The following is a 10,819-nucleotide window of genomic DNA, read 5'->3' as shown; positions in this document are numbered from 1 at the left end:
ATGCAATGAATCTGAACAGGCTGGACCGCTGGGCTGAGTCCAATGGCATGAGGTTTAACAAGGCCAAGTGCCGGGTCCTGCACTTGGGGCACAACAACCCTGTGCAGTGCTACAGACTGGGAGAAGTCTGTCTAGAAAGCTGCCTGGAGGAGAGGGACCTGGGGGTGTTGGTTGACAGCGACTGAACATGAGCCAGCAGTGTGCCCAGGTGGCCAAGAAGGCCAATGGCATCTTGGCTTGGATCAGAAACGGTGTGACCAGCAGGTCCAGAGAGGTTATTCTCCCTCTGTACTCGGCACTGGTGAGACCGCTCCTTGAATCCTGTGTTCAGTTCTGGGCCCCTCACCACAAGAAGGATGTTGAGGCTCTGGAGCGAGTCCAGAGAAGAGCAACCTGAAAGGACGTTGTAGAAAGGAGGGTGCTGGCCTCTTCTCCCAAGTGACAGGGGACAGGACAGGAGGGAATGGCCTCAAGCTCCACCAGGGGAGGTTTAGGCTGGACATTAGGAAAAGGTTTTTCACAGAAAGGGTCATTGGGCACTGGGACAGGCTGCCCAGGGAGGTGGTTGAGTCACCTTCCCTGGAGGTGTTTAAGGCGCGGGTGGACGAGGTGCTAAGGGGCATGGTTTAGTGTTTGATAGGAATGGTTGGACTCGATGATCCGGTGGGTCTCTTCCAACCTGGTTATTCTATGATTCTATGATTCTATGATTCTATGAATGCAGCAGTTCAGTATGCACTGTGGAGATTACAATGTAAAAGGAACAGTGCAGGAGGTTTCCTATTCCTTCCTTAAAGTTAGTTTGAGATTACAAATTAATCTCAGAAGAGATTATAAGTGTCTTGGAGAGTTAATGAGTATTGTAAAACTGTCTGTTTCTCTTAATTGTCCAAAGGCCAGTTGATCCTGAAGTGTATAAAATACCATTGCATGAAGATGATTGCACAGCTGAGACTGCCAGCAAGCAAACAGCAGACAGGAACCAAGTGCTGTGTCTGCTAGGGAAGATGTTAAAAATTGCTTTTACCTTCATTCATCTTGTTGTCCTCTTACTTGGCTTCTCTATTATTTCTCTGGGAGTTCTTTGCATTTCCACAACATACTCCACATTCGGATTTGGAAATAACAAGCTGGTGTTTTACTGCCTGTTACCTCTGGGGTTCTTTCTCCTTGTGACTGGCATTTTCTGGGGCACCTTTCATGAAGTCTTGAAATACAAGAGCCCCAGCAGGCTCTTCATTCAAAATGTTAGCCATAGAGAGCTACGTATCAACACCATAGACAGGTATGTGTTGCTGCACTGCTGATGATGGACTGGGAGGGAGGGATGCTGTTTTGTGAATGTACTGTGAGAAGAAAGAAACAATACAACTTTTTTTCAAAATAAAAACTACATAGCTGTTTTATTCTATTTCTGTGGAGAGAACTATAGTCTGAAATGTGACTTGCTAGAGCAAGCAGCAACATGCAAACAGCAATTTGTACAAAAAATACATACAGCAAGGTATACTACGGAATATATAGCAGGTTGCATGGAGTGGTCCAAAGCCACGGATGGAGGGAGCAGTTGCAGCCATGCCAACTTCATGGAGCTCCTGCAGGAATATCATTAGTTCCATCTCAACAGATAGTTCCAGATGTGCTGCTGCGGGGTATATGTTCATGTTGCTTATTACCAATGAGGTATGCAAGGAGCTACATCTCTCTATATGGTCCATGCTAAAGTTTTCTTTTGTAATTGTCCCCACTATTTCTAAGCCAAGTATGGTTCTCTGAGAGGGTTTCTTAAACTGATTGGCACTAGACCTGACAAAAATCTTGAACAGGGACAGTACAAATAAGGTACTTTCCCCCTGCTGTTGTGGAAACAATAACAATGGGTGCTCTAAAAATACATCGTGATATCCCAACCCACTTAGGTTTCCATTCACAGTTCAAGTCTCATCTAAACTTTGGAAACAACAGACAAAGCACCTAACTGCACTCTCCAAGATAAATCACATTTCACCACGGCGAGTTTTTTTGTTTGTTTTACCTGTTCTCAGACCTGACTTCTATCCTCTATCCTATGAAGACAGCACAGATCCTGAAAAACAGACCTTCCCACTGTCAGTTGCCTCCACACCAAAGCAGCAAGAAGTCATCAAGATTCCTCCACCTCTAAACAGTGAAAGCAGCACAGAGTTCATCAGTGAAACTAATGAGTGGGAACAGCCACCACCATATGAATTATCTGTGTGGCAGCCACAACAGCAGCAAACAGCTGTACAAGACTCAAGCCCCAGACAGGAGTCAAATTCTCATCTATCCACACAACAAAACAGCCACAAACAGGATCCAGACTGCCATGGGCCCTCAGAAAGACTAGCACCTGTCAGAACATCTGAGACAGCCAGTGGGGTAAATCACTTATCTGTGAAGGAGGAAAAACTGGAAGAAGATTGATCCCTAACAGTACACAGCTTATGGTGGAGATCGAGTATTGAGCATTTTTTATTATTTTTTTTATCATTTTCCAAAGCAGAATGAAATTTCTGTAGCAACAGAAGCAGTCAGGCTGTATCTTCTAAAAGTAAACATCTGGTAAAAGGAGTTTCTCATGCGGCAAGACAAATGAAGCATGCTGTTATCTCTCTTAAATGTCTTGTGCTTCATGAGGAGTTTTGGCTGAAAATCCTTGTTTGTGGTTTTGTAATGTTAGCTGACTTGGGAAATCTATTAACTCAGCTTCTCTGGAAATTGTAAATTATTTGTCGTGATTGATTGTTTCTGTATCACATGCCTTTCAAGTTGCTTGTTTTACTCTGGGGTGCTAATAGCTGGTGTTTTACTACTGAATTAATGAATAAATGTTGTATTTAAAACAAATGCCATATATATGCTTATATACATGGGGTCCATAAATCAGGATAAGTGCACAGACACTACGTTACACATAATACACTTCCTAGCTGCTTAACAGACAACCTTTGTTATGCCCACAGTTCCTTAGAAGGAACTAGCAATTGCAGGAGGAAAAAACTTCTCTGACTTACTCCTTTGAGATGACTGAAAATAGTTGTTTCCACTGTAGCTCAGTTGAGACTGTGGGAACTAAAAAAAGGGGGTTTGTATCCTGTTCCTAACACAAGTGGCCTCGTGGTTAGGGAACAATTATCAGAAAGAGGGCAGACTTGGACTCACCTTCCACTGTTATGTGTTTCTTTCCTTCCACAAAATCACTGAGGCAAATTTGCATCCAGGCCATTGTCATCTATAATTCCAAACTATAAGAAAAATTTCATAAGAGGTCCACTAAGATTGAGGGAGTTTTTGTTGTGGAACCAGTGAGACAGAAAAGTTATCACAGTTTCCAGATGCCCATATACCCCAAAACAAAACCTTTGCATTATGGCTGCATATACATTAGAAATGCAAGCCATGGTGGTGATGGTAACAATGGCTAAGGCCAGGAAAGTAAAAATTATATCAGAGGTGTTTAAGGGATGGGTGGACGAGGTGCTGAGGGGCATGGTTTAGTGTTTGATAGGAACGGTTGGCCTTGATGATCTGGTGGGTCTTTTCCAACCTGGTGATTCTATGATATACGCTGCACTTCAGCCTTATGAAGTTTTATCCAACTTCTTGCAGAGAAAAGCAGTTAACTGCCAGAAAATGCCAGTTGTCACATTTTATCAATATTATCAGTCATCATTTAAAAAGCTTGGTCAGTGGATTTGTGGGATAGTCTAGTTCTGCAACTCAGCTTTTTGACACCTATTCAAAGCCATATGCAAACAGCTTCTTTCTCCATTTCAGTACAGAGGCACAACTATTGTTTCTGGAGCTTGGGACAGTATCGAGATTTATAAATATATCCTTTGTCCACAAAGACTACCTTCATGAAAGCAGACTACCATCTACTGCAGCTACTGCTCTAGTGGCTTTCTGATAAAAGCACAAGCATGCTGCTTCACAGTCTTGATTTGCTCCTTGTAAGTCTTCCCACCACATCTTGAAAGACACCTGCGTTCAGTATATCATACTTTTCAAAGTGCACGTCTGAATTCCAGAAGCTTGGCAAATGGGATACTTGCTACTACAACTAGATAGTTCATGATGTGATCAAAACTTATTTCATTGTCAGAGAAGGTTAGAAGTTCTTGGATGGCCTTTCAGAATGTTCTTTCATGCAGCCCAGTAATTTGAACTAAGTGGCATAATCCACAGTATGTCTATGCTTGACCATGTGTGACCCACTAGTTAGCAGCTTGATACCGTATACCTAGAGGACTCTGACCTATATGAAAAATGAAAGATTAGATAAATGAGGCTTCTGTAAAGATTAACATTATCACATTCATAAGTAGGTGCCAAAACTGTGTAAGAATGCCATGGTCATCTCCAGGAATAAAACAACCTTTTAATTTATGAGAAGACTTAATGGTAAAGATAGCATACTATGGGAGAACATCATCAACACCTCACTTGTTTAGAGTCAATTAAGTAGATAATGTAATTGTATTAAAGGTACTTTTATTAGGATGCTTGAAAGTGCAATGTGTCTTGTCAACAATTACATATTAAGAAAGAAATAGAGCATTACTCTTTATTGTGTACTAAGTGCCATAGTAATTTTTTGACAGAAGTGTTGAAAGAAATCAAACAATTTCCTTTGCTGCAATATTATATAAATTGAACTAAATTTGACAGCTACAATGAATTGAAACACACTGCAAAGAGGCAAGTTGCACAAAGCCACCCTGACAAATGATACAAGTGACCACACTGTTCCCAAGGAAGCAAAGCTTTCAAACAAGTCACATGCATAACGTGTGTTTTTCAGAGTACAGTATTGTAGTTAGAACTGTAGTTTCATTTCAAAAGGTGAAAAATGCTGATGTCCATATCCCCAATATCCTTCTCAGATCTATGTCAGCATGTTTCTTTCTATTTCCCAGAACTTTATTCCATGATCCACTGCTAATAGAAACTGCATCTGGCTGGTGAATCAGACAAATATTTCTGTTTAATTCATCAGCATTTGTTCTCATTTTCTCAGCACTACACACTTAATTTACCACAAACTGAAGGAGCATGAGTCTTCCAAAGACTTTAAAAACTTTCATAATAACTCCTTTACAAAAAACTGCTGAAATTGCAGCCGTTACCTTTCAAACACAGTAAGCACCAGTGTATGTTGCAAAAGATAGCCAGATTCCACACCTGACATACTGCTGGAAGGAAACAATCAGCTTCTATAGCACAAATGCCTCCCTTTGGAGCAAAAAAAATACAGAAGAGTCAAAAAATCAGAAAAATCTAAAGGCACGAGTCACAATGATATACTTTAAAAGCAGGGGTAAAAGGAAATACGGGATAACACTTTCTTTGGGAGCATGTGTAAATGTGTACATAACACTGCTACCAGCTTGCATCTGTGAGCAACGGGAGACACGGGAGAGGAGGAGTGGTGTCAGGTGAGGAAATACACCCGTTGTAAAAGCTTAGCATACAGCCCTTATGCCTCACACATGCTCTGTATAAGTCTTCGTAAACTAACAAGAAGGTGACAAGAATCCCACACAATATTCATTGAGCATGTCTTTGCTTTGTAACTCCTCCTCCCTCTCTCCTTAACTGAAATTTCCCCAGCCTTTATTACAGCATTCAAACACAAGCAATTTTACATTTTTGTCACACTGTTGACAACATTTGAAGGTTAAGGCCTATTTCTTTGGTTATATTGTTATCTGAAATTAAGCTATTGAAGGTAAAACAAGTCAGTACACTACTGTATTTGGAGATCAATGCAAACAAATATGCTCAACATTATATTGAATTTTTTTTCCAAACCTACCTCTATCCCCAAGAAAACTTTTAAATCATACAAGGCACAAATGACAAACATGTTTCAGCAAGGTCCTGTCTCTTCCTTGCCCTTCCTCTTTTGGCCCTGGTTTAATAATCTTCCATGGCTTCAGGTGATAACAGTGGGTCCCTTTCGCCCTGTCCTCTCATGAATCTGAGATATTTTCAGTGCGATTGCAATAAGAGGACTCAGCACCGCCTAAAGAGGAAGAAATACATTGAATTACATACAACAGAAATATCAACAGACATATTATATATCCTCTTTTACTGTAGTATTATATAATAACAGCAAATCATTTAATAATAATAATAAACACTGACACAGTTACAGGGTCTATACTGTCATACTTGATATAAGTTAAGTATTGTGCTGAGCGTATGTTTTGTGACTCTACCTAGCTATGCAGCAAATAAAAACAATAAATACACTATATTGGTAATGTCTCTATGTTACAGGAATTGTGTAGCTTTTGGAAATCTGCTGTACAAAACAACCTAGCAATCACAGAAGTAGAATTATTTCTATTCTGAGTGGAAGCCATGTAGATAAGATTTCCTTCCTACATACACATAATCTGTGAAGTTCAGGGTGAGAAGGTATTTTAAGAATTAGCTTCACAGAAATCACAAAAGTGAGTAATACCACCTGAAATTTTATTAAAAAGGATAAATTCTAACAGAAGCAACACGAACACTCAAGTTTCAGGCTACAGACCACATTAAATGGCCATATGTGTGAAAACCTTCTTCTCAGAGAATAACACTTCAAATAAAACACAAAACGAAATGAGTTTGTGTGATAGCCATTTGCATAAACAATTTAGCTGCTGCTCTGTTGTCAAGTTATTCTAGTTACTACTAAATAGTTTGCTTGTTACAATGATGCCTTTCGACAAAGTCGTATTTTAGTTCTGTCCTCTCAGACTTCAATTAACTACACTTTCTTCATCCTGCAGATGTAAAAAAATCCAAAATACATTCTCTTCAATAAGAGCAAAGCTGAGTAACAATGACCTGGAGCTGTATATACCTTTTTAAAACTCCTTTATTTCTTCAATAAATAGTTTACATTTCAGTTGCAAAAGGTTAATCCCAGTCAGCAATCATTTATGGTTAATGCAACTCTAAAAAGTTTTCTACATCTTAAAGAGATCTTGATTTAAAAGTATCTTTCAAATGGTTCTTTCTACTTATGAAATTGTAAAACTTTACACATGCAAAGGGCTGAACTGTGACTTTTTTCGTCTCAATGATTGCTAGCAGCTGCCAATTGCGACACAGAATTGCCAGACCACAAGAAGACATTCTACAGAAGTGGTGCATGTAGAGGTGTGTGCAGGATGCATTATATGCCATTGTCATGACTACCTTGACCAAAAAGTATATAAAAGGGCCTGTTGGGTGAGCCCCAGTGTAATCATCCACTACTAACCCACCATGAGACTTGGACCATTGGGACCATGCAGATCCACAGTGGTGACTACTCTTGCAATTCCATCCCAAATGCTTGCTTGATCTATATCTTTTCTCTACTCTATCGCTATTTACCTTACCCTCGTGCATTTGATAATAAAGCAGACTTTTGATGTACAGCAACTGACCTCATTTGTGTCCTAATCTTGTTCGGGGGGATCACAGCAAAACGGTCCCAACACTGGATTGGGACAACATGATAACTCAAAATGGCAACTGCAATCACTTTGTAAATTAATAATGTATTTATCTCTCAGAAACCCTTTGGAATATACAGCATGTTACCCCTTAAGATAAAATTTAAGACCTGAAAATTAACTGAACTGACTTAAGTCCAAATTTTGCTTTAGTAATAACAGACAGAAGTTATACCTGTATAAAAATAACCTGTATAAACATAACCTGTAAAAATATACCTGTATAAAAATAATCATTCATACCAGGAATTACACCAAACAAGCAGATGTCCAACATAAGGCAAGAAAAGATCAAAAACGCTTTGCTTGGAATAATCTGTACCAGAGCCATCTGAGTTGTTATCATTCCTGCTTGGCTAACATAGCATTTTTCCTTCTGTGATCTTGCAAGAAAATTCCGTACAACTCAAGCACTCAGATAAGATTTGCCCTCATTATGCATCCAGTTTATCAAAGGCTCAGACAGAGTTGAAATATACCTGCTTGCAGGTTAGAAGCTCAGCATGGATCTGGAGTTTGGCTTTAGAAAATATTTTCCAAATATTTTTTCAGAATAGGTAGACAAATTCCATCTATATGTCAAGAAACATCTTGTGAAAAACTATTCTATGTAGCACTTATGCTAAAACTTGTTAACTTCCATAAAAAAAATCATGCAGTCCTGACGTAAAACCATCTGTCCAGACTTTGCCTGGAAAACTTCAGCCTCTCCTCCAGCGTGCACTGAATATCAGTCTTGTTAGGAATACCCAGTGCAGGTGAGTTTTACACAATCTAGGCACGAACATTTCCCACGGGTCTCAAATCCACTTGTCTGAGTCCACTATAAGTCTCAAGAACAAGCTGGGCCATCTGTCTCATCAGAGAAAAGAATTCTGCAGAATTTATCTGGGAAAAATACAGCAAAAAAAAAAAACCCAAAACACAGAGAATGGCAACACCATCAAATAAGATTCAAATATTTTAGTGAACACCAGCCAAATACAATTCTCTTTTATAGTTCTCAAATTTTTGCTTTGTCTTCCCTTACTGTAGTGATCTGCATTTTGCATTCGGCATCATGTCTACAAGTGTTATTTTGGGCTCTTTCAGCTTTACATATACCCAAGTGAATATACGTGGTGAAACATCAGAAACAACAGTCAATTATTTGGGTATATGTCCATTATTTGGTTACATGTCAATATTTGTAAAGCATTGAACACTGGTTACATGTCAATATTTGTAAAGCATTGAACACTAAACCATTGGGTCCCTGTATTCTGGGATCACAGTGAGAGGTAATGGAAAGCCATCCAAACCAGTCAGTCTTACAGACTCATAGAATCATAGAATGGTTTGGGTGGGAAGGGACCTTTAAACGTCTTCTAGTCCAACTCCCCTGTAATAAGCAGGGATATCCTCCACTAGATCAGGTTGCTCAGAGCCCTGTCCAACCTTACCTTGAATGTTTGCAGGGATGGGTCATCTCCCTGGACAACCTGTTCCAGTGTTTCATCATCCATATCGTAAAGAATTTCTTCCTTATATCTAATTTAAAGCTACTTTCTTTCAGTTTAAAACCACTGCCCCTTGTCGTATCTCAACAGGCCCTGCTAAAAAAGTTACCCCCATCTTTCATAAAAACTCCCGTTAAGTATTGAAAGGTGGCAATAAGGTCCCTGGAGTCTTCTCCAGGCTGGACACTGCTCCAAGTGAGGTCTCACCAGAGCATAGCAGAGGAGCAGAATCACCTCCCTTGACCTGCTGGCCATGCTTCTTTTGATGCAGCCCAGGGTAAGTTGGTTTTGTGGACTGTGAGTGCACATTGCTGGCTCATGTCCAGTTTTTCATCCACCAGCAGCCCAAGCCATCCAAGGCTGCTTTCAATACCTTCCTCCCCCAGCCCATACTGATACTGGAGATTGTTCCAATTCAGGTGTAGGACTCTGCATTTTGCCTTGTTGAATCAAATGACATTCAAACGGGCCTCATGAGGTTCACACAGGTTTTCAAAGAATGTCCTACTGTGGACAAAGATACAGCATCAATCCGCTAAATCCGGCATGACTCAAAGGCACCTGAATTGCTAATAACAAAAATTACACTTTGGACATTTATTATTTCAGAATAAACATTCAGATCTTGCTACAGATTTCTAAGCAGAGCTGGCATAGTACTACATGTTCCAGAAGAATTCACTTCTCTGGAATAATTGTTAATGCCTTGAAACTAAAGGGAGATAACAAGTAAGTTAGTACAGCATGAAGTCATTCAAGAAGGACTATAGTTGAACTTTTGGAGCTCTGTAAAGATAGAAGGTGTGCCAAGTGTTATGCATCTCTACATCTTCCTTCTCCAAAAACTGCTGTCAAATCCCAAATGTTATGTATTCTGCTGCTTATCTCTCAGATTTAGCATTAATTAAAGGAGTTTTCCGGTTTGTAAAGATAGCTTTTGGAAAAAAATGCTTGCAGAATGCTTTGAAGTCACCAAAAGCTGTAATTATCAGATGGTATTTTTGTTATCATATAAATTATGATAAGCCTTGAAGGCATAGGCTAGAAATCATTTTCTCCCCTAACATGTAAATTCATTCTCAGTACTTCTCTTTTTATTACTGAAACATTAAACAGAAGGCTGCTCAGACAGGTCACAGATACTGAGATAGCACTAGGTCCTGGAATAAAGACACTCAAGAATTTGGTGCTCCCTCTTCCTGCTCCCACATAATTTTCCCTTGGTCCATGTGACTGCTTAAAGCTGCCCTTAGCTCTTTGTAACGTGGGCACTAAAATCACTATCACGTGAACTAAGGGAAAGAAAAAGAAAGGCAGAAGAGGGGGGCAAAGCCCCTAGTTCATGTTTTGATGGCCTTACCTATCAAAAGGAGCTCTTCTTTGGCTGTAATATTCTTTAAAAGTCAAACTAATACACTTAAAAAGTAACACTAAAATTATGGAAGAGACACAAAGAATGGACCAAAACAACTACACAGTGAGCTCAGCACCAAGATTACACAACCTGGCACCACAGCTGTATCTCCTGCTGGGCTTCTGTAATAAGGGCTCAACACAAAGCTCAGCTTGGCATGCCTGGGTCTTGCATTCCAAAAAATCCAGAAGTCTTTGGAAAGGTTTGTGTTACAGCTACCCATCCTAGAATGCACCCTAAGTAATGAGGATAACCTAGTTCATCATGGAACAAAGTGGTCTGGCTCTATAATATCCACAGTGCTGGCGGTGTTCGCTTTGTTACCATGAAGCAGCATACTCACTGTTCAAAAAAGGAAACTGACATCTCTACTTTGTGCATGT

At 39.8% G+C, this 10,819-nt stretch overlaps 2 protein-coding genes across 3 annotated transcripts in view; one reads left to right on the top strand and one right to left on the bottom strand.

The window, feature by feature from the left end:
• Positions 1-934: 934 nt before the first annotated feature.
• Positions 935-2,445, top strand: TMEM252 (transmembrane protein 252). The gene is made up of 2 exons (XM_069879894.1): positions 935-1,285; positions 2,046-2,445. The coding sequence occupies exons 1-2, from the start codon at positions 1,008-1,010 to the stop codon at positions 2,443-2,445; spliced, it is 678 nt and encodes a 225-aa protein (XP_069735995.1). The 5' UTR covers positions 935-1,007.
• Positions 1,227-10,819, bottom strand: part of PGM5 (phosphoglucomutase 5) — a 75,563-nt gene continuing 65,970 nt past the window's right edge. The window contains exon 11 of one of the 2 annotated variants that reach the window (XM_069879893.1): positions 1,227-1,346. In XM_069879893.1, the coding sequence (XP_069735994.1) occupies positions 1,263-1,346 (84 nt within the window). In that variant the 3' untranslated portion in view covers positions 1,227-1,262. Of the gene's footprint in view, positions 1,347-4,495; positions 6,050-10,819 lie in introns of those variants that run through there. The other variant, XM_069879892.1, reaches the window with a different exon arrangement.

This window comes from Phaenicophaeus curvirostris, chromosome Z, assembly GCF_032191515.1.
Source record: "Phaenicophaeus curvirostris isolate KB17595 chromosome Z, BPBGC_Pcur_1.0, whole genome shotgun sequence".
Lineage (NCBI taxonomy): Eukaryota > Metazoa > Chordata > Aves > Cuculiformes > Cuculidae > Phaenicophaeus > Phaenicophaeus curvirostris.
The sequence above is the reverse complement of the archived record's forward strand: the minus strand, read 5'-3'. Positions and strand labels throughout refer to the sequence as shown.

Excerpts from the sequence above, each read along its gene's own strand:
- TMEM252 (XM_069879894.1), top strand. The coding sequence starts at position 1,008 with ATGTTAAAAATTGCTTTTACCTTCATTCATCTTGTTGTCCTCTTACTT. Across the intron at positions 1,286-2,045 it reads CGTATCAACACCATAGACAG|ACCTGACTTCTATCCTCTAT; the intron begins GTATGTGTTGCT and ends ACCTGTTCTCAG.